At 53.9% G+C, this 23,401-nt stretch overlaps 3 protein-coding genes across 3 annotated transcripts; 1 reads left to right on the forward strand and 2 right to left on the reverse strand.

Moving 5' to 3' along the window:
- Positions 1 to 198: 198 nt before the first annotated feature.
- On the reverse strand, positions 199 to 3,837 carry CABS01_05586 (sodium/calcium exchanger protein; the record flags this gene model as incomplete). Its single annotated transcript, XM_060538954.1, has 3 exons — positions 199 to 624; positions 675 to 3,505; positions 3,630 to 3,837. The coding sequence occupies 3 exons, from the start codon at positions 3,835 to 3,837 to the stop codon at positions 199 to 201; spliced, it is 3,465 nt and encodes a 1,154-aa protein (XP_060405216.1).
- A 2,854-nt stretch (positions 3,838 to 6,691) lies between these two features.
- CABS01_05587 (26S protease regulatory subunit 8) lies at positions 6,692 to 7,979 on the forward strand (the record flags this gene model as incomplete). Its single annotated transcript, XM_060538955.1, has 2 exons — positions 6,692 to 6,926; positions 7,045 to 7,979. The coding sequence occupies 2 exons, from the start codon at positions 6,692 to 6,694 to the stop codon at positions 7,977 to 7,979; spliced, it is 1,170 nt and encodes a 389-aa protein (XP_060405217.1).
- A 1,177-nt stretch (positions 7,980 to 9,156) lies between these two features.
- CABS01_05588 (protein-tyrosine phosphatase) lies at positions 9,157 to 12,118 on the reverse strand (the record flags this gene model as incomplete). The annotated part of the gene is made up of 2 exons (XM_060538956.1): positions 9,157 to 10,212; positions 10,268 to 12,118. The coding sequence occupies 2 exons, from the start codon at positions 12,116 to 12,118 to the stop codon at positions 9,157 to 9,159; spliced, it is 2,907 nt and encodes a 968-aa protein (XP_060405218.1).
- Positions 12,119 to 23,401: the final 11,283 nt, after the last annotated feature.

The following is a 23,401-nucleotide window of genomic DNA, read 5'->3' on the forward strand; positions in this document are numbered from 1 at the left end:
TTAACGCCGTCAGCGTCCTATCATAGCCGCCTGCTAAAACCAAAATAATGCAATGTCCTGTAGGACGAAAAACTGACAGAAGCCCCAGGTTGAGACTGGGGCTTCATGAACCTCTGACCTTCTACCGCCCTTTAATGATGTTTCCCCCTCTTCAGGTACCGCCTCTCCTCTATACCCATCTTTTTTGTCAAAATCCCATCACTGCAGAACAGCGCCGCTCACTCTCCGGCCAACAGTCTTGATGGTCGAGTACTGTCCGTTGGCGCCCATGACATCAAATCGACTCACGCTCATGGCGTCTTCGGTGTACCCTGAAAAGTAGTAGCCCACAATGACTACAAGGTAGCTGAGCAGCAGAATGCTGCCCTTGAAGTAGTTACTCTTTCCTTCACCGTACATGTAGCTAAGCAAGAACACGCAAATGATGACAGTGACCATGTCCCACTGGGGGAACAGGAGCGAGAAGGTGTGCGCAGTGAGGTCTTCGAAACGATCCGAGGTGACGTAAATCGCAGAGAATAGGACGAGGGCCGGAACCTGAAGCAAACAGACTTGAAGCGCATAGGCAGAACCAATCTCCATAGAGAGCGCAATGTTGCCGTTCATAGCGAACGAAATGGCGTTCTGTAAATCGTTAGTCAAGACCATAGCGTAGGTGTGCAGACCAAACTTACCAAAAACTCGGTCGTGTTGGGGACCAGCGCGAAAAGAGTAATACCCAAGAACTTCTCATCAATGGCGAAGCCCTCAAGAACGACGTCTACAGTGTCTACTAGAATCTCGGCAATAATGGCATAAAGTACGGTAGCACCCATGAGGATGAAGGCACTCTTGCCTCGGCTCCAGTTGGGAGCGTCGTGTCCACCGTGGGGCACTTGGGCAGTGCTTGCTGCTGCGAGATCTTCATTGTCGGCAACGGTAGCGGTGCGGAGGGCCGGGGGACGCGAGGTGGCCGCAGTCGAACCCGGGGGAAGCGCCGAGGTCCTGCGAGGCATCCGCTCCCGTGCAGCAATCGTGGCCGCAGTGGCCGCCATTTCAGCCACCTCTCGGACCAATGCGTTGTTCTCCGCCTCTGAGAATCCAGGGATGTGAACAGTAGAGCGGACCGTATCGCTGCCGCTGGACTTCGGAGGCACGACGTGCGGGATACTGACGCTGCCATTGCCAGCACTCAAGCCCAACCCGGTGACGGACCCCTGGCGAGAGCTGTCGTCTTTCTTGTTTGCAAGGCCAACCTGCTTGAGCGACTGGCCGAGGATGCGTTTGTAGAGGTGAGAGTCACGGACGTCGACTGAGGTACCGGTGGTTTCAGCAAATGAGTGAGGACCCGACTGTCTAGCGTGGGCATGAGCGTGAGCGTGGGCGTGTGCCTCTTCGTGCTTCTTCTCGTCAATCTCGGAGTTCCAAATGACTGCAGCATGGGTTCGCAGTGTGAACCACAGTCCCACAATGTAGGAGAGGAACAATAACGTGGCGCAAAAGTAACAGAACGGACGGACAGCCTCGATATAAAAGCGATCATTGAGCGCCGGAGTCTGAGAGAAGAAGCATCGCTTGCAGTCGCGTCCGTCACCGACAGGAGACAGACCTCCCCCAATGCCACCGTGGTTCACACAGTCCAAACAGTTGAGCTCGTGTGTGCCGTAGATTTGGTAGAAGAGCGTGGGTCCAAAGGCGCCGAGGACGGCGAAAAGCAACATTGTCGAAGTGACACCGGCGGACCTGGCATTGAAACGCTGCGTCTTGCGCTTGATGGCACCAAAACACATGGAAAGACCCGGTAGGAAAAGAATACCCGCAAAGATACTTCCCACGATACTGCCTTCCACGAGCTGGCCTTTGCCTTGGCTCAGGGCAACGCAGTAGAGGAACACCTCGACAATCGTGGAGAAGAAAGCGTTGATGGCAGCACCAACACCCATCGAAGACTGTGCCGAGATGGAGGCGACAGCCTGGCCGATGAAGTAGGCGAGCGGCACGATGGAGAATAAGCCGGCAATGAACAGGAAGGCGGGTGACGTGATGAAGAGCTTCAGATCGAGGACTTGGTCGAGAACGAGATAGTCAAAGATGACGAAGAAGACAACACCCATGAGGTTGATCAAGAATACGTTTGTGCCGTCGATGGTGTATTTCCAGTACTTGATACCGACAGCGCGATACGTGCACAGCAAGATTGACGAGTGCGGCGTATCAGCTGTCCGGGCGAGAACGATGTCGGACTCGAACGAGAGTGCCAAGGGGTGGCGGCGCAGTTGGTCAAAGAGCAGCATAGTGACTTTGCCCATGGGAATCGAGAAGACGAGGAACCAGCAGATCAAGGATACTAGGATCAGCGAGGGTGAGAGCAAGAGGTAGAAGAACAAGAAGAAGACCACGCGGCCAATGTTCCACTGGCCTCTTCCGAACAAACGGCGCTTGGTCTGGGGTGGTGTCTGGCTTCGCTCTCCGCGTCGAGAACGGCCCAGGAGGCTGTCGGTCTCGCTAGGCTCAGAGTCGATGCTCCTGCGCGAGCGTCCAACAATAGATCGGCTGCGTTCAGATCCCTCGGGACCAAAGAAGAGGCGGCCATATTCCAGGTCACCACTCTGCCACTGCTCATACTCGGAAATGCTTCGTCCTTCGCCTTGGTCCTCATCCAGGTAGGCGTCATCCTGCTCCAGGCGCACATATTTGCCGAATGGGTAGAAGAGGTAGCCAGCCAAGCCCCAAAGAACTCTGCCGTATTCCCTGCCGCTAGGGGTTGCGGCGAACAAGAAACAGACCAAAGCGCCGAGAGCTGAGAAAGCTGCCATCCACCAGCCGAATAACAAAGTCCAGAGAAGGTTGAAGAAGACAAGCCAAGTGTGAACTCTTCCGCCAGGTGATGAATGAATATCACCCTCGGCATTCTTCTGCACCGAACGATCTTTCTTGTACAACGCAGGCTTCCACAACCTGATACCGAACGGATGGGTCTGGTTGATGGCCTGCTGACGATCCTTGAGCGTAAAGCTCTCGGCGTCGCTCACGTCGCCATCTGACTCTGCATCAATGTCATCTTGGTCGGGGTGTATCGAGGGAACGCGCTCGGTTTCCTCGGGAGCATCCTCGTCAGCTCTGGGTGTCCGCGGACCATCCTCGACTTCATCGTTATCGTCATCGTCCTCGATTCCAGTATCACTGCGTGAAGATTGGACGCGCGACAGCGTGGTTGCCAGTTGAGGCCGGCGGCGGGTGCCAAAAGCGGTGCTGCCCTGACGGCTTTGATGACGGCCAGCGGCATCTGCCTCGACCTCATCGATGTCGTCGTCGACAGAAAAGACTTCGCCGCGGTGTGGTGCTGATGGGTTGGTTGACAGGCGACGGGGCATGGGAGGCTTTCGCGGCTTCGCAGCTTTGGGGCGTTCGGGACCCATCATGGGCGATCTAGCACTAGCAGTTGTTGTCGAGCGTGAATGCGATCGATCGTGGGCGGACGGGTCGGCCAGGTATTGAGAGCCGGAACCTTGGGTATGTATAGAACCTGCAAGCGCACGGGGGTATGATATCAGCCAGGGGGTTTTCACGTTGGGCAACTGGGTAACTCGGACGATCAAGACTCGTTTGGTTTCTGGGCATGCAACAACACAGCAGCGGGTCGTACGTACCGTAGCCACCACCTTCTGGGCGCCTCCGCACCGTGTCGGTGGACTGGAAGGACTGGAAACTTTCGGAGAGACCTTCGTCGCGGGAGGCGACATAAGAGTCGAACCTTGAGGGCTGATGACGAGTATCAGTGGGCGATGCGGTGGTCGAGCTATCGTGGGACTGATGAGATGGATGGGACGGTGTGCCCGGCCCTGTTGAGGGATCCATGGTGGGCGACAACGAATAGGGCGACGAAAGAGCGCGCAGCTGTTTGGGGACGATGGAGCAAGATGGGTGGAGGAGATTGGCAAGGTGCCGGAGATGTGGGTTATCAGTGCAGGCGTAGGCGCAGGCGCGGGACGAGACGGCAACCCGGGGGTGGGAGAAGAGAGCGTCGGGTGGGTTGCTTTGGTTGGAGCTTGGAATTCTCTCGATATTTTGCTGCTGTCTTGGAACGGCGAGTTGTTGATTAAGCGATATGAGGAGAGGAAACTGGGAAGGGGAAGAAAAAAGTTGTATTGTTGTGAGTGTCTGTGCCAGGCAAGGTGCGGTTGGGTTTAGGTAGGTCCAGGTTCAGGTCCAGGTTCAGGTTCGGGCTCAGTGAGAGAAATGTGAGGATTACTCGGAGAGCCCGACTATGGGTCGAGGAGTCGGTGACGGTGTCGGTGTCGAGGCCCGCCTTCCAGGCTGGATATCTGACGGGTCTCAGTCTGGTAGCCGAAGGTTTATTGCTTATAAACAATGGAGAGGAAGGAAATCGGAGAAAAGGTCGAACAAGCGAACCAGGGAAATGTGGTGAGGTAGACCGCAGCCCGTAGGTAGGTGAGGTAGGTGACCGTGGTGGTGTGGTGTAAACAAGCTAAAGTATCCCGTAGACGGTGACCAAAACACACAAACACACGATGGAAAGGAAAGGACGACCGGGGGGAACAGGAATGAGAATGATGATGGGATGATTAGGCTATATTGGGTTCGAGAAGAAAAGCGCAGTCTTGTTCCATTCCCGTGCGGCGGAAAATGTCTACTGGGCAAAAGGTACGGACGGACACACAGACAACGGGAGCCTGCTATCTGTCGAGCGTACGGAGTAGAGGTTATTAGGTAGGTAGAAGGATGTCGAGTAAGAAGTACGAAGCACAAAGTATCGATGGATGGCCCGAATCAGTAGTCGTTGGTGGTGGAGGTGGTGGAGGAGCAGTTCGTACCATGGAAGCTACTTGCCGGCTAACGGTGGGTGCTAGGTAAGCTAAGGTACCTAATTGTGTTCCACCATGATCTACCTAAGTACCTACCTTACTTACTCTCTGTTACCTTAGTCTCTACTCCGTCCACAACAGTGTGTGTAGAGGAGAGCAGCGGAATGCTTGGGTCTCTCCTCCCCCAGATTCACACATATTTTACGGAGCAACACACCTCAATAAGGTGAGGAACTTGCTGCTGCCGCTGCTCAGAGGCACGAGACACTGGGCAGTGGGCAGTGGAGGTGGGATGGAATGTCTGAGTCAGGCGCTGCCCACTGTTGATCAAGCCGCAACCCCAAGTCTCCAACTAGCGGTCATGTGTACGATCTGGATGGCCTCAGATGGCGACTCTCTTTGCAGAAGAGCATGGAAGAAAAGCATGGAAGATGCTCTTATTGGCCCCGCGAGAGGAGCGAGGACCACTGCGAGGCTGCTTCTCCTCCGCAATGTGCTTGTCATCAGGTTCGAGAAGACTGGGGAAGATGGACAGGAGATCCCTCTTTTGTCAGTCTTGTCAACAGGCATGGCTGGTTTTGTAGTAGGTAGCCTTTGGTTGGTGTTTACATTTGCGGCTTGCACACGCACGCACATGCACACGCAACACTTGGCCTGCTTTTTCTTACTTTTGGCGGACGGTTGATAGGTAGGGCCAAGGCAAAAAGTACATGCACATCGTGCAGCGGCACGCAATTTGGGGAAGGATTACCTTAGGTTTCCGAGTGGAGATCATTGGTACTTTGCAAACTGGGCACTTGGGGTTCCGAAGGGGGGTTACTGCACAGTAAACACTTGAATTCAGCGTCGACTTTGAAGCCGGCGAAGAAGCGGACGGTGGAACGGGAGCATGGATCATGGACCTGTCCCGAATCAGACTAGCGCCCGCGTGCTTCAGAATCGCCGCTGGCACAGGGTGCAACCTCCCATCAGCCGCGACTGGCGAACCTCGAATCCTCGAGTCCCAGTTGCCTCCCCGTTCCCATGCCATGCCCCTCGAAGGCTTCCATCGGGGTCCGTCGTTTCCCATCTTATCCTCGCCGCCGACTCAACCTCACCTCAGCCTTCCCATAGGTTCCGCTTCCACGGTTATCACCGCCTCTTGGACTCTCGCAATATGCATCCCACGCCCTGTGCTATCAATCCTCTCATGATGATTCGACATCTTCCATCAGTTGCTCGACATGTGCTCTGATCTCGTGCTGTGCTCCACTTGCCCATCTGGGAGAGAAAACGTCACCGTACTCCGTATGTACTTGCAGGCGCATTTAGCGTTCCATTGCACCTTCTCTTCCAGCAACAACCTTGGGAACAATCGCACACGGACCATGACTCTCCATCTATGAGATCCATAATTACCTAAGATTCGGGAAACGGCAAATCTACACTTCCGGAAGAAGGCTTACCTAAGGTTTAGCTGCACTCAGATTCCGTCCGAGCTCAAGCTTGGAATGGGAAAAGTGGATCGTAGCTTTTCCGGAAAGATGCCCATCACGTGATTTCTGGCACTGTCGAACGCGTCGACAGTCGTTTGCCTGCTGCGGCTTGCGGCTGACTGACTGACCGACCGACGGAGCCAGCCAGCCCAGCCAGACGTCCAGCCCTGTCACTCCCAATCCATCTGTGAGCTTCCACATCGACAAGCTTCCATCATCACGACACAACCCACCACCACCACCAACGACCCCGGCAACCTCAATCATTCAACCCGTCACGACCCCGCTCCCGACGACCGATTGGCTTCCCCCTCACTGGTCCACGATAAATCCACATCAACGATAGCTACACCAAAGCAACATCACCACCACTACTCGTCTTCTTCCTTAACCCTCGGGGCATCCATCACGATGGCGCTCGACAGCTACTATCAAAACAAGATCGAGGCCATGAAGCTCGAGATCCTCAAGGGTCAAGCAGTTCTCCGCCGTCTCGAAGCCCAAAGAAACGACTACAACTCCCGCGTGAGGCTACTGAGGGAAGAGCTGGGTCTGTTGCAGCAGCCTGGTTCCTACGTTGGTGAGGTCGTCAAGGTCATGAGCACGAAGAAGGTCCTGGTCAAGGTGCATCCCGAAGGCAAATACGGTATGTCACAATCCTACCAGCTCTACATTCCATGCAGCTCGTTGCTTGCGTCCCTGCCACCTCAACCTCTTCGGGCCCAATCATGTCAATAGCATCAGATCAAACTAACCCCTCGCAGTCGTCGACATCTCCGACAATGTCGACATCACAAAGCTCACCGTCGGCAAGCGGGTAACCCTGCTTTCCGACAGCTACAAGCTCGAGAAGATGCTCCCCTCATCCGTCGACCCCCTCGTCTCCCTCATGATGGTCGAGAAGGTTCCCGACAGCACGTACGATATGATTGGTGGTCTGGATCAGCAGATCAAGGAAATCAAGGAGGTCATCGAGCTCGGCCTCAAGCACCCCGAGCTGTTCGAGTCGCTCGGTATCGCACAACCAAAGGGTGTCCTTCTCTACGGCCCCCCCGGTACGGGAAAGACGCTGCTCGCCCGTGCCGTCGCACATCACACCGACTGCAAGTTCATCAGGGTGTCCGGATCCGAATTGGTGCAAAAGTACATTGGTGAGGGTAGTCGCATGGTTCGCGAGCTCTTCGTCATGGCCCGCGAGCACGCCCCCTCCATCATCTTCATGGACGAGATCGACTCCATCGGTTCCTCCCGTGTCGAGGGCTCATCCGGCGGCGACTCCGAAGTCCAGCGCACCATGTTGGAGCTACTCAACCAGCTGGACGGTTTCGAGCCCACCAAGAACATCAAGGTCATCATGGCCACCAACCGTCTCGATATCCTCGACCCCGCCCTGCTGCGTCCCGGACGTATCGACCGAAAGATTGAGTTCCCTCCGCCAAGCGTCGAGGCCCGTGCCGACATTCTCCGCATCCACAGCCGCAAGATGAACCTGACAAGAGGCATCAATCTCACAAAGATTGCCGAGAAGATGAACGGCTGCTCCGGAGCCGAGCTCAAGGGTGTCTGCACAGAAGCCGGCATGTACGCCCTGCGTGAGCGCAGAGTTCACGTCACCCAAGAGGACTTTGAGCTCGCCACTGCCAAGATCCTCAACAAGCACGACGACAAGGAGGTGTCACTCGGCAAGCTCTGGAAGTAAGTGCATACCCGCAATTGGGGGTGTATGCAACGAGAGGGAGAGAGAGAGAGAGAGAGAGAGAGAGAGAGAGAGAGAAAGAGCAGCAAACGATCGACGAAGACATGTTTACTCGGCTGGCGGGAGTCGGCAGGCAGGCAGGCAGGGCGGAAGACTCAGGAGAGGCGGCGGTGGAAACAGCGTCTGCGCCCATTTGCGCGCGCATGTGGCGCTTGTACGGCTAATTATGTACGACTACATAGAATCATGGAATCAGCCACCATGACATTACACCGTTCATCACATTTTCTGTCTGTCGTCTCCCTTTTTTTGGGGAGGTACTGGTAGGCGTTTGATGCCACGTTCTCCGACAAAGTGACCTCACCTTGCCTTGACCAACGCACGCCTGCATACTCACAACTCGCAAATCCGAGAAGAGGAAGGGAAGGGGGGCGCTTGGTGTATGTACCCCACCGAAATGCCGTACATCATGGCCGTTTTTTTTTCCCCCATCGATTCACCCCTCGTCTTGACCGCCTGCTTCGGGTGGTCCATCGTCCTCGAGGGAAGGGTATAGACCAGTGTGACCACATGGATGGCAGATGGTGAGGAAGTGGAGTATCGTCATCCTGAGACAGATCACTTGTGAGAGATACTCGGTAAACTCGGTGGTGTTGGAATTTAACGGATGGATGACCAGTCAATTCGGTGGTGTTTCCTCATGGCATTGGTTCACTCGTAAACTACATCCACTTCGCTTCACGGAAAATCAAAATTCTAGGTTGTGAGGTCAAAGGAGGAGAGAGCATGCCAGACGGCATCTCCTCTGCTCTCTCTCTCTTTCTCTCATTCATTCAAGCGCCTCTCTAATGTACAATTCCAAGGGACCGACCGCAGTCGAGATCCCCAACATGCTGGCGTCGTCAGACACAAAAGTCGAGTACCAAACGCCATGCATCGTAATATATATGCTCTGAAATGCCCAAACGCCTTTAGCCTCATGCCTGACCTGGCACGGTGTGTGCGTCTCTCTTTCCGTAGTGCCTTATTTGCCGTAAAAGAAAAATGCACAATGCCATCTTTCTCATCACTCGCCGATATTGGCGTATTCCGCCGTCCAACAGGGGTATCGAATTACGATTCTCCACGAGTTCCATTTCCGATTTTCCATCCGTCTCCCTATGCAAGCCATGCCACGTGATTAGTTGTCCCCTCTAAGCTGCAAGCTTCCACTTCGTGCTCTCCCTCCTTTGGGAGAACCTGAGCTCTTCTCGTGCCATCGCCATACGTATTCAACAATCGTCTCGTAGCACAAGACGTATTGACGCAGGCTTTGCACCATGCTGAGTCGTTGGTTGCGGAAATCCTCAACCGTCTTCTGGATGAGATCCATAGTGTCGCTGTCGTCCGCCAACCACGCTGTGTCTAACGGGGTTCTGTCTGGAGAGCCCCGTCGCACGTCGGCGCTAGTGCGACGGCTGCTTGGAGTGAAATCAAAGGTCTTCTCCCGAGGCGAAGACTCCTCAGATCCGCTCATCTTTATATCACCGTCCGAATCCCGCTTTCTCACGGGCTTCGTGGTCGTCTTATTTAGTCGTTGCCGCTTCAGCATATCGATAACGCTGTCTACAGTGCAGAAGGTACCGGTTCGACCACATCCCGCAGAACAATGCACCAACATTGGCCTGGCCCTCTGATCCGTCTCCGGCTCGTCATACCAAGCAATAGGGCCTGATTCCGGGGACACACGGGCACTGCTCACGGAGGACGTATCGACCGGCAAAGCTGAACGTTGCATCACGTTGGCTAGGTCCACGAGGGCCAGCAGATGTGACGGCTGCGCAGGCGCTCCAAAGTCGGGCCAGGAAGGATAGTGCAAGTGAGTGATCTCACGAATGGGCGCAAAGGGGTGTGAGCCGTGAGACAATGCAAACTTCCGAATGATGACATGCGGCGTCTCGCCTTGTGGAGGGGATGGCGAGGCAGTTGCGTTTGATGCCTCCAGGGTAGTCGTCGTCTGCGCGCGCCGGCGTCCGGCTTCCGCTGCAGCTGCAGCAGAAGGAGCACTTGACCCCTGGTTGGTGCGGTGCTTGTCAATGTCCAAGGACACTTTCTTCTCCGATAGCGGCTTGAGCTTGATCGAGCCAAAATCCCTGCCTTGCCAGTACGGGTGGCATTTAAGCTGGCCTCCTTCCGACTCCGCGGTCAACATGACGACGACACGGATATCTTGTTCCCAAACAACAGACCAGAAATCCTTCCTTGTATTAGTGTCCAATATACATATCGCGGAGATCTTGCCGATAGCTTACCTCAAATGTGGCGGGGAGCGGACCCTGGGTAGCGATGTACCTCTTATTGCTCCGAGATGCCTTGACGTGACTGGCATTGACGTAGTCGCAAGCCCCCTCGGAACGGCCTTGCAATTTGACCCGAGCGTGCTCGAACGGCAAAATGTCCTTGTAGCGATTTTTGCCGCCCTTCTCAATACCACAAAGCTGCGGAACAGTCTTGTCCTTTTCACTGCCACTGAACATGGAGTAGGCCGCCTTCATCCGCGACTGCTCAGCCTTTTCAATGTTGAGGAACTTGTCTGATACTTGCTTGCCATGATCGCTAGGCTTAGAGGCATCACGGAGCCATCTAGGTAGCGTAGGTGACTCCAGCCCCGACGGTCGAGCAATGTCCAGCTGACCAACTCCATCGGCGAGATCCATGTTCTGACGAATATTTGAGAAGAACGGATTGGCGTTGTTCTGTGTCATTGGTAGCATGACACCTCCAATGACAGGGGCGATGCCGGGCAAGTTACCGTCACCCGATGCTGCTGGACCGGAGCCGCTCGCTGGAGGACCGAATCCCTCATCCACAAGGTCGGGATAGGCGTCAGCGAAAGCATTGAAGCCACCCCGCAGGATGTACATGTTGCCGGAGTACCCCTCATTCGTGAATTTCTTCACCATATTCATACACGTAACGGCGTCACGTTTCTCTGCAGAGTAAGCATCATAGACAACAAGGTGCTTCGTCGACTTCCACTGTGAAAAGCGCCCCTGCATATCCGGGCTTTGAAAGGTCTGCTGGAGTTTCGTCAGGTTGAAGGTAGCTCGCTTTAACAACGTTGTCGGAATGCAGAGATTGAGCGCGCCTTCGATCCGAGCTTGGGCATATTGCTGTGACACTCTCAAGTCCAGGAGCAACAGATCACTTTCTGAACCATCAGCCTCGATCAGGTCCTTCAATTGCGACGGCGCTATCAACGAGGGGCCGCTCTCCATAGTCGGCGGCACGGTCTCGGCGCGTGGCTGGTTTGCTCGAGCAGCACTCGGCGCTGGCGCATCGGGTTTGTTCTGTGAGATGGATAACCTGGGGTGACGGTCCTCTACTTTCGACAGTGTTGTTCTACGCTCAAAAGGCGACTCAGATTGCATCGGCGATTCGAATCTTGGCATGTTCAAATTGAACATCTGTGGTGGTTGTATCGACGCTTCGGAGTTTCGCTTGGAATCCAACGAGGCGTATGCTGAGTCGTTCAAGCTTTGCTGGTCAACTTCCTTGCTCTGCTTTCGCTCCGTGGGCATTCGAGGTATCGAAAAGTCCGAGGCGTGGTCGCTGGCATGCGTATTCCACCGTGGCGGTCGAGGACGAAGAGTGGTGGGGTTCGGGGGAGCTTGCGGAAAGTGCGAGGAGGAGAGGCTGAAGCTCACACCGCGATTGAGGTCGGCTTGCCGTTTGAAGGCCTCATAGTCGGGATTAGCATCGATGGGAACTTGCTTGGGCAGCGCGGCGCCGAATGAGCGGACGGACGAAGTCGGGGAGCTCCAGTTGTCTCGTGGCATGGAGGCAGATTCTCTTGGATCGACGGACTGCTCGACAACAAGTCCAAAGTAGTTTGGACTCGCGGCCCTGGCCTCTGCCTGTCTTGCCGGAGTAAGGTTCCCGTTCCCGGGAGGCATTGACTGGCCCACGGAGTAGGGCATTCTTGGAGATGCCACAGGAGTAGAAGGGTTTGGAGTCTTTGCGGGCGGAACGGCGAGTTTGGACTGTGAGTGGGAGTGGCTATGAGAAGATCGCGGCGCAGGCGAAGGCCTGGGAGCTGAATGATGAGTCTTCATGGTGTAGTGGACGGATGTTGCTCCGTCGTTGCTCCTCTTGTCGAGCATGGTTAGTGTGTGTGTAGGTGTAGGCGGTTGTAAAGAGGATGGGATGTGTGAGAGAGAGCCACGGATGTTTCTGGAGAATAGGTATTGTTCCGGACGCCTGGCCAAGTGTTGAAGGCCCTTGGTCAACAATCAAAGCGCCATTCCGGTATGGCGGCGTTTTTTTGGGCGGGACGGTTAAGGCAAGGTCGGATAGGGTTCAGGTAGATCGGAGGGAATGGGAAGGGAGGGAGGGTGTGCGGAAGAGGCTCTTTGAAAGGGAAAGGGACAGGCAGTGGGGGGTCTTTTAGAGAGAAAAGAAGGTTGCGGGGGGGTTCTGACGTGACGGCACAAGTGGCGATCTGAACCCGGTTTGGACCTGGGGGTGGTGGTTGCTTGGCCCTTTGCTTGGTTGAGTTGTGACTTTCTGAAGCGGTGATGGATGCCCTGGGCGAAGGATGAGGGAGAGCAGAGGCAGAGAAAGAGATAGAGAGAGAGGGGATACACCTGATGGTTATTACTCTGACTCTGGTTCTAACTGTCTCTGAAGCTACTCTCTCAACTGCGAAGAAGACAGGATGGTGTGGTCGAGAATGGGCTGGGCTGAGCTGACGGGGGCCGGACAAGGTGGTGGCGTTCGGCGTCCCGAGAACCAGTAGAGAGAGATTGAGAGAGCGAGGACAGTGACAGTGACAATGTGACTGTTATGTGTGCTCTGGCAAGGTGCCGTACAGACGGACTATGGATAATACTCTGAATCGGTATGGGTAGTATGGGAAGTAATAGAACGAAGACGCCTCGGGTTGAGCGCAGCGCAATGGAACTCTAGCAGCGGGACAACACGACACGACGGCGGAGGACGAAGTGGGCGACCAAGCAAGGTCCAAGGAAACAGGCACTGAGGCGAGCAACTGGGCAAATGGGCCAGCGGGGGGGAGATAGCTACATCAAAGGCGCACCGGACACGCAAAGGAAAAAGGGAGGACCTGACTTGCTAGGTCTGGGGGTGTGTGAAAGACAAGGCGAGCATTGGGAACAACAATTCCCAGGAGAAAAGGGCAGGGGGGAAAGACGGGAAAGAGAGAGAGGGAAAAAAAAAAAAAAAAAAAGGGTCCAGCCAGGTCTTGCTTGGGAGAGGAGTAGGAGTGAATGGAATGGGAACGCGCACGAGAAAGCAGCAGAGAAGAAGAAGGGGGGGGCACCCCTGGCTTGCGGGCAGGGAAGGGATACCTACCGACTTGGGTGTGGGAGCAAGAAACAGGTGTGGTGTGTACTAATGTGTGTGTGTGTGTGTGTCTCGCGGCAGCTAGGTATTCTCTTCTCTTTCTCTCTTTTCTAGTACCCTTTTTCTAGGTATACTTTTTTGGTTTTATTTCGGACTCTAAAGCTGGTTGGTTGAGCTTGATTTTGCTTGTGAGAGTTTGGACTTGGGTCAGGGGCGTACCGCATTCACATTGGATTCTTCTTCTTCATGAAAAGACGATGGGATGGTGGTCTGTCTGGGCAACGGCTTGCAAAAACCAATATGGCTAGAGCTGTGCAAGGCAAGGCAAAGCAAGCACGGCAAGGCAGTGTGTTCTCAGCCCTCTCTGCAATTTGATGAGTTGAAAGCACATGTGCGGAACCGCATTCTCTAGTGGCGGTACGGAGTGAGTAGGGAGTACGGGATACCTATGGCGTTGGCAGCAGGCACAATATCGACGGCTGTCCCCGGGCCAAAACGGTCCAACCTGGCAAGTTGACGGTGTAAGCAAGATACGGGGATCCGTAGAGGCGCGTCCGAGTTCCAACGACCAAACAATTCTAAAGACACGGGTGCTGGAAGCTGGACAGAGAGGCAGTGGGAAGGAAAGGGCAGCACGAGGGCATGGCGCGCAGTGGGGGAAGAGAAAGGACAGAAAAGAGGGTGTCATGTCTGATGAGGTCGTGTGTCGTCCAGAACGGGAGAGATCGGCGCGTTGAGGTTAGCTCGGCGGAGTCTCTGACATCAACCCTGTGTGAGACCCTAGTCATCACGTGAGGATCCCGATGCACATAATGCACATACTGCACATGCAGGCACTGTGTTAGTAAGCACAGCTGCCGGAAAGGACCATCGTAACAAAGGCACTCGCACGGTAGGAAGCTCACCACTTATTCCCACAGGGCTGGTGTCTCGTCCACCGCGTCATAGAATGGGGGCGCTCCTTTGACGGGGCTCTTCTATCGTCTCCCATTGGACAGACTCTCGGTTGTGCGTCCCTCCAGAGATGAGCTATGGCGCAAAAGCAGAGAGCGCAACCTTCCCACGGATGAGAATTCGTTCTTTCTTTCTACCGTAGGTAGGTCACCTAGGCAAAGTACCGAACACGTACTGCTTATTCCCTCCTGCCTTTGAACCACACCTCTGGATCCCCCAACCACAGAAGGAGACAAGGAAGCAGGGGCTTGAAGAGAAGGTTTGATGCTGCAAGATCGCAAGGCTTGAAAAAGCAACACAGAACAAGTCGACAACACCATGTTCCGAAACACAAGACCCAACAAGCGCAAGCGCAGGCTAACGAATCCAGCAGTCGGCTTGCAATAACCAGGCCCAGCTACCTATGCTCCTCTACCTTACCTTATTCTGCGAGCTGGCCAAAAGCCAGTGGAGGTGGTATTGACAGGGCAAGCCCCCATCACCTTAGCCGCGCAATAGGCAGCAGGGCAGAGACCGCGACGCCCACCTCGCGAACACGCACACACCGTTCAAGACACAACGGTATACATTTGCATATACCACAGGCCATGCTCGCCCCTGTTCGACCTAGGATGCAAGCAGGCGCTCTACTGTGTACAATAGCGCTGTTGCGGCCATCGCAAGGCCATCACAATAGAGCGTCGCAGTTGAATTCAACACCAGCCAATTGCCATGGAGAATCTGTTCTGAGGGATTCACAGGCCAAAGGTACCGATACCTTCCCTGTACCTTGCGCCCTCCAAAGTTGCCCAGACTCGAGATCTCACTCTTTATTTGGAGAGTGGGGTCCGCATGGTGCAGACGTCATAGGGCCCATGTAGATGAGCAAACTAGCATCATCATCCCAAGTCTCGAAGAGTCTGGACCCCTTTTCGACGCCGCCAGCCAGCCAATCGCACATCTGCGCTCAATTCGTGTGGGAGCATTGGGTACGTAGTATGTATCTGCTCCAACCACAACCACAGTACCTTCGAATACGGGCACTGGGGGAACCGTTTTTTTGCAGCCATGAGTGTTCCAGCCTCTACATACCTTGCTACGTAGTTCCTGCGTAAGATCATCTTGCGCGAATCACAAAGCTATCGAAATCCGCCTCGTTGCCTATTTTCAGCAAATGGTTTCTGGTCCAATCTGCTGAATAGTACCATCAGGCCATTTCGCCCAGGAGGCGAGAGTTTGGCATGATTCCTCGCCAAATTGGCTTTTCTGCAAACCGCCCCCCCTTGCTGACGGTCCTTCTTTGGGGAATGACGTAGGCAAGCATTACGAACGGTCAGGTACCCGTGCTCCATTTCAGCTGACATTTCGGCGTGGGGCCCCTCTCTTTCCATTCGGCGAACATTCGTACGTACATAGTAGTAGTACCACCATGAAGCCTTGAGCCTTGAGGTTCAGGTAGCCATGTACAGCCTACCGGCAGCTGCGTGACACAGCAAAGTTTATCAGCTTTGCAACTTTGTCTGCCCAATTCGCTCAAACTCTGTTCATCGTCCCAAGGGCCTAGAACTATTCCATCAACTCTGTTCGACTCGTGTACCTGATGCAGTGGTGATGATGCGCCGACTACTAGGTGTCCAACGGTTAGTCCCCAAACCTGCCGATTCCCAGTCATTGTCGTCTGCGATGCCGTCAACAATTGTTTATGGGTTTCTACGAGAATTGTGAAATGGAAGCATGGCAGGGCATCATGCCGGAAAGTCGCCGAAGACAACAGCGCAAGCTTTTGCATGTTGACATGGTTCATAGAGCAACGCCCCGTTGTCTGTATTCGTACCTACCTGATATTTTGAAGATCCTCAGGCTTCAACGGTCAACAACAAGAGTGACATTCAATTCGAGTACACACAATCAGGCACACTTGAAACGGGGACGCGGCCATTTGCACCGGTAACGCTGAGATATCGATAAACATCTCCCTTCAGGTGAAGCGCCAATCCCATTCCAACTTTCCAAGTTTGGCAGGCCGTCGGATGACACGCTGCATGGTATACGTATACGACATAAGGTACCTTACGGTAGCTAAGGTGGTTTACTAAGACACTTGGTGGTTTACTAAGACACTTTGGTTACTTTTGAGAGGAATCTGGCAGGTGCTACGAGTACCTTCTCTTGCCCAAGGTCATAGGTACGCATACACGCGCGGAAGGTATGGATGTGTTAGTACCTTCCACGTTGACAACAAATGCGGTCCCAGGGAAAGAATAAGTTCGGGTCGGAGATATTCATGGCCGCTGCCATGGCAGATTGCCTCAGCACGTGAGGTCTCGTGGGGGTACGTCTGTTCCGTACCTACACAGGTAATCGCAAAGTTCCCAAACGTCGCCAAATCAAAAGTTGGAGAAGGCACACAGCTGGAACGGAAAACCTCCACCGTGGTACCGTTTTCCCATCTTGTGCTTCAGCTCCGACTCAGCCCTCACTTGTGTTGGTGAGGGTTTTCCCATTTTCTTTTCCATTTCCAAGTTTATGGCAAATTGCCTCCACTCCCACGAGTCCCACACACCCCCCGTGGCCACCTACCTTGACCTAGGTACTCAGACGACGTACTGCGTAGCGCTGTCTCGCCCGATATCCCATATTCCCTTCCCGAATCCCGTGCCCGTCTTTTCTCCAAGTTTTCCATTCTTGGCCCTCCCCTTTCTTGCCCTCACGTCTCTTGCTTTACTGTTTTCGTCTAGATGCCTGAGACTTGAGCATCTTCCTACCTACCTTCCTAGCCTAGGGCCACAATGCAGAAAGCGAGGGGGCCCGATGCCAATGGAATTGCTCATGGGAAATTGCCCACCAATTCCATACGGGCATTCCTCATCTTTTGCATTTCTCCCATCTTTTCCCCATCCTTTGGCCCCTTCACCCCCGTGCCCTTCCTTCCGTTCTCCAAACTCCCCAGTCTTCATCTTTCCCATCCCGTCTGCCCGTCCCCCGTTCACCCGTTTCCCCCCCGTTGATTGCCGGACTTCTGCCCGGGCATCCATCTTCGGCCGGTGGATTCCTTCCGCAAAGCGCAGTCGTAACCCCCCCGTGCAGCGTGCCCCTCTCCTTGATCCTCAAGCCTCAAGCCATTGGGTCTCACTCTGCATCCATCGCACCCGTCCATCGCATCCATGGTTCCTCCCACTCCGTCCCATCCATCTGGCACACTGGCATTGACATGCCGCCCTGTTTTTCCCTCACCGACACGAACAATTGACCAGCTTTGATCAGGATTCAGCAAAGAACCAATCCCCACTCCTCCTTAGCTCGCGCGCCCAGCATCCCAAGCGTCCCGCTCGCTGACCGTTCGAGTACCATCGCTTCTTGTAACCTCCTGGGCAGTTGGCACTAGGTAGGGACGGCACATTGGAGAAACAGGGGACACGCCTGTCACACGGACACCCGCACCGGACGCAGCTCCGTCCCATCTTGCACAGCTCGCTCCCTTCCAGTCTGTCTTCTGTTGCAGCAGCACCAACACCAGCACCAGCAGCACCACTGGCTACAAGGTCAACATACCAAGCTCCCTAACCTGTTCATCCCCCATCGCAGCAGAAGCTCAGGGTCCTGGGGCTCCCACCGAGCGATAACGGCAGACGGCAGACGGCGCCTTCATCAAGTCCTTACACCAACATCCCCCGGTTGTCTCATTCTCAACAACCCAGCGACAATTGGATGGTGAACTAGCTCCCAGGTGTGCCACACTACTTCGGGCATGGCACTCATTCCCTTGAACCCTTGAGGCTTTTCAGCTGTTCCATCAGCCTACCAAAGACGTTCTGTGCGCCTCTGGCCCCATCACGGTCATGATCAATGATCTCTACATTTTCAGGCCCACTAGATCACTCCTCGCGTGCGAGAACTTGAAGCACCGCCAACGGTACCTTACTCGCAAGGCCGCCCACCCACCACTCTGCTAGTCTTTGTTTGATCGGAGCAATCCAGCCGGGACTCCTCTTCCTCGAGTCGTAAGATGCTGGGAATCTGGGATAGTGCCAACATTACCGACTCGCCTCGGTCCTTTGCTGCGCGGTCACTCGATGCCGGCTCATCAGCGACGGCTCTTCTCATTTGCTAGGTACAGGCTGCGCTATCTCTGAGGCTGCATAGCGCCAGGCCAAAGTAACTCTGTGTCATCTGCAGGGTTCTCGGTTCGCAGGCGGCAGACCCCAACGGCTCATCAAGCTGCCAAGGACGGATGCTACACAATCACGAAGACAGCAGCACTACTGGCCCACTGGGCAGAATCAACAACGCAGACAGAAGCCAAGAAGAAGTGTATTCGGCAACTCCCAACTCGAGACAAGTCCTTGTGTCCACTCACACGCCTTTGCGCCTTTCTACTGGCTTGAAACAGCAGAACACTGATGCCTGTGGTCACCAAATGGACAACTGCGGTTCGTCCGCTTAGAGCCTTCAAACGCTTGTTGTGCTTTCAGGCCAGGGCCAGCGGTTCTGCAGCGGGAATTGGCCTCCCTCAGTTTTCTCTCAGATAACTATGGACCCTGATTTTTCTCACCTCTATCCGATTACTTCGTAGTCCATTCGTACTGCGATTACGGATACCTATCCGCGATCCGTCCAAATGGCCTTATTCTTTCGTCATGCAGCCGGCACCGTCAACCTTGAGCCCTGCGAACCCCCCTTTTCTTCAGCGCGATTCTTGTACCACCACTAAGGTTTCCATCTGCTCGGTGCAGGACCCGTAATCGAAACGTCATCACTTTCAGCACCGCCGCGGGCATTCGAGGGCTGTATCTTGACAGGAAAATATTCATGTTTGAGCCTTGGAGTCTTGGCAGTCTTCATCCGCAGGAGACGCGTCGTATACGGTATTTGATGGACGGGAAAGGCGGCCATTCGTCAAAGTCTACAGGTCTGTCTTTGTCTCGAACAAGACGGACCTCGCGCCGTCAAGTTTGGATGCATGGCTGCTCATGCCGCCGCGCCGCGTTTCGCTACCCCTGCTGTGCCTAGCGTACACGGCTACGGAGTACTTCTCTTCCGCTGCTGGTTCAACGCGCAACGCACAAGATGATGTCGATCTGCTTTCTTACTGAACAGAAGCCATCAGCTTCACAGTCCGACCGCAAGTCCGGCGCTGTGTCAAATCGGAAAATGGGCGAGTCACCCGGCAGCCCAACCGGCCGCCGTAGCCAACGCGGACTGGACCCCTTCTCCTCTCCCCCGCACCGGTCGTCTCACCAGGACGACTATCATAGCCCCCCTTGGAGAGAGAGAGACAGAGAGAGACAGAGAGTCACGGGCACTGGCGCGGGATTAGGTACAGCATCTCCACCCACATCTCTCCAGGGAAAACCGTTCCACATCACACACCGAAACTTGCAACGCTGGCGTCTATTGCGATCTAGAACACTTCTACGTATCCACCTTCTCCACCTGTAGCACCCTCGCAGCAAAGTCCTGGGCCTCTTTACTTTTTCTGCCCGCTAATCTTAGGCCCTGTCGCGGACGCCAGACAGGCCGGGGCCTTGTCTCCAGGATCACTGACTGCGCTGTCCCTCCTTCAGTGGTGTCTGTTCAACGTTGTTGCCCATCACCTTCTTGCTCCGGTCCGAGCCTGAGCCTGGGTGCTGTGTACTACCGGGATAGCGGATGTCCCTCCGTGAGACTCGAACCGAGTCAATGAAGTGTCTCGCTGCATGTTTTGCCCTCGTACTTGCTTTCTTGCTCTGTCTTGGGTCAAGCGATCTTGGGCTTTAATCTCTGTTGGAATTCTCATTCCCAGAGAATTGTCAACTGCTGTTGATTGATTGTAATAATGGCCCTGTCCTGGGGGGTCCGTCTGTTTGCAAATGAAGGGCTGTGGGGCAGCCATCGCATCTTTACGGATAGAAAGCCTCACTCCAAACCGACTTGGATTTCCGTGGGAAAAAAGTAGACAACGCAGAAACAAACCGAGGGAGCGTCCCTTGGCACAACAAACTAACAAGATCAAGATTCCCGATCGATGACAATCGGGACCAGCCCTCACCAGTCAGGTCACTAATCTCACTTCAGCCTTACTTTCAAAATGATTCTCCAGCCTCCGGTTCACTCACTTTCGAGCTCCCCTTTCGGTGGAACACCTACCTACCTACCTACTGATGCAAGTCACAACCGGTGCGGTAGAAACCCACCGAGAAAGTGGATGAGTGCTACATCGGACGAGAAACAGGGGGTCGCCTTTTTGGCTTGTTCTTCAAGGCGGCGTCGGGTTCGCTCATGACACGCTGAGAGTTCGGCGAACCCGTTGAAAGAATGAAAGTAACGTGAACAAAGAACTCCACCCCCGGGAAATCCTGAAAATAGCTGTGGACATTCTACCGTAGTAGTAGCTACGCGTCTGCCTATGATGTCAGAGGCCGTTTGATTCCCTTGTCGCGTACTAGGTAGGAAGGTTGAGAGGACCTTGTCGTGTAGGTGAGGGATGTGTTTTGGCTTGGTATGGTGTTGGCTACGCGCATCGCTCATTCGTTCGCAGTATGCGCGGTCACTGGTTTGACGAAAAGTTGCTCAATAATCGCCAATACCATGTACTGTTCGGGGCGTCAATGTTGGCGGCGTGCTTGGAGGAAGTTCGTTTCGTGTTTCCGAGTTCTTTGGTGTCGGGACGTTGCAGCTTTGCCAACTTCGCCGACGTTCGCCGTCTTTCGGCGTAACGACAATTCAATGGTTCTTGATGATTATGATAATAACGACGGCTTTTGAGTAGACGTGCGGAGAGAAGGTTGGCTTTGCTGCTGGGTTAGTTGACAGTTGATGGGAACCTGCTTTTCTGGTGATCGGGCGTCGTACGGTCTGGTGTTGATGTTAACGAGTTCAAGCAAAATAAAAAAGTACGATCTTGGAGCGGGCAAAATCTCGTGGAGAGCCTGCACCTGATACAGTGTCAGGGCAAAGTTTGAGATTACATATCCCGAATGATACTCCTTTCCCTTTCATGTCCTCGAATGAGAATCTCTTCTTGAAACTCTAGGTCTGCTTCGCCAAGGTTGTAGCTGTTTTGACGTTGCGTGAGTGGACATATCAGCATGTTCGTCAGACTCCCTAAATGGCTCTAATAGCTCAACGAGTAAACAAGTATTGTTGGAATGTACGTCAGCAGGGCCAGCCTCTCGGCCTGGATGAAGTTCGATAATCTGTATTGAATTGCGCCGTGGTATGGCGAAGGGCTATTTGTACGGCCCAGAGCACCTTCCAGATCGACCTCTTCTGCCGATGTTACAACACGTATCACTGGAAAGCATGTTTGTTCTCGTAGTATATTGGCTCGTATAACCTGTCGCCTGCTCTGGTGTGTGCGTCGGCGTACTGTCAACCGCATGCCGAGGTTGAACTCTGGAATCGGGGATGGGAAAGCCCATTCAACTACACGTCTCGAAAGTATGGTACTATTCATGAAACTTGCCGGAAGCGGGAGAATTCTCTACACGTAGAAGCGCACCGCCAACTAGATTCCCAAATACGAAATCAAACCAGCGCATCTTGATTCTCTCTCTTCTCGAGGTTCCGCCCGTCTCGAAACCTTCCCCCTGAGCGCTTGTGGCCCCTTCTTTCGAGTTCCGTTGCGGTCGAGGGGGAAGTAGGAGGCAATGAATCACTCCTGAGACATAAGTTCCAGGGCATTCACGAGGGCTCCTGTTTCCCATCGGTGTAGTACTTTTATTCTAGACGTGGGAGAGAGCCAGGGGACAAGAGCTGGGTTACGTATGACGATCTCGGCTCATGCCTATTCAGGTAGATATCCTTGGCTTCGGTACGTCAAGAGCAGACAATTGACGCGGTGCTAGAGCTTCTCTTGACGCTGATGAAGCACAGACGCGGAATACAACTCACGGGGAAGTCTCGATGGATTAGCATCGAAAGATCACCCGAGTTGATCTGGGGAAGGTGGCCATCGACGAAGGGCCATGACGAGCTCGAAGTAGGGGGAGAGTATGGGTGCTGGTGGACGATTAGGAGGGGGAAGAGCAAGCATCCAGCTCGGCACTGCGAGGTGGTGTTTGAGGGAGAGCCTAGTCGTTATATTTATTTTGGCTTTCTTTTTTCCTTTCTGCTGTTTGTCGTTTGGAAGAAGATGTATCTCAACGTTCCTATTCCCCCCAAGTTTTCGGCTTCCCGCAGCCTCTTCTCTACAATCGCCTTTTGTCGGAATGAGGGGACCTTGCCACTTTGTGAGGGTAACGAATTAACTTATCTGCTTGAGCTGGAATTTGGAGGACCCATCTAGCAGCCGAGTAGCACACTGCGATCGAATTATCCCCTACTCGTTGAGAAGCGTGTACGTCGTCGTCTGGCTTCTACGAATAACGTCTACCTTTCTCTCAAGCATACCGGTCTACGCAAAATTATACCTGAATGTCTGACGAAGAAAATTTGGAGCTTCTGCGCTATATAGTGGTGTTGATTGCACTTGATGGACTTGTGATCCATGCTTCAAACTCATTGGATGTAAGTTCGGGATTTGGCTAAACTGCTGCTCTCGTAGAAGTCATGACCTGGGCGGACGAGTGGCTTGTTCCCTGAGAGGTAATGGTGGAGTTGGGGCTCGGATTTATCTTCTTTCACATGATAGCGAGCAACGGGGCTTTTGGAGATCTGAAGCAACGCTCTCGAGTGGATGTGGCGGTCGAATCCGTCTAATGCCTACGGTCGTCAGCGATTGTGAGCGCGTCTGATGAACCAAATCTATCACGGAGATAGATATCCGTGGATGTTGTATTGGATGTATGAAGCTAGCTCTGATCTCTCCGCTCTCTGATGTAAGCCTTTTACTTCATCTGTAGAACGCCACTATCGCTCCTCGTGAAAGCTCACCGGCCGAAACAGCCAGAATAGGCTTTGAATCAACGTAGATGAGTCATGACATGCTGCGGTCTCGCCTATGTGTTTCATTGTCTAGTGATTTGGACTGATGTTGAGTGTTGTTGATGGAGTTTGAGATGAGATAAGTGTATAGCTACGATGCTGAACATACCTCACCTGCACCTCACTCATTGACTTGGGTACGCAGAAGAGACTAAATCCTTACGCAGAGATGTAGACTTTGATGGACACAAACAACAAGTGGTCGGTCGTTGTCATTATTATTCAGCTCGCTAGATGTATTCGCC

This window comes from Colletotrichum abscissum, assembly GCF_030869225.1.
Source record: "Colletotrichum abscissum strain IMI 504890 chromosome Unknown Scaffold_11.1, whole genome shotgun sequence".
Taxonomy (NCBI): Eukaryota; Fungi; Ascomycota; class Sordariomycetes; order Glomerellales; family Glomerellaceae; genus Colletotrichum; species Colletotrichum abscissum.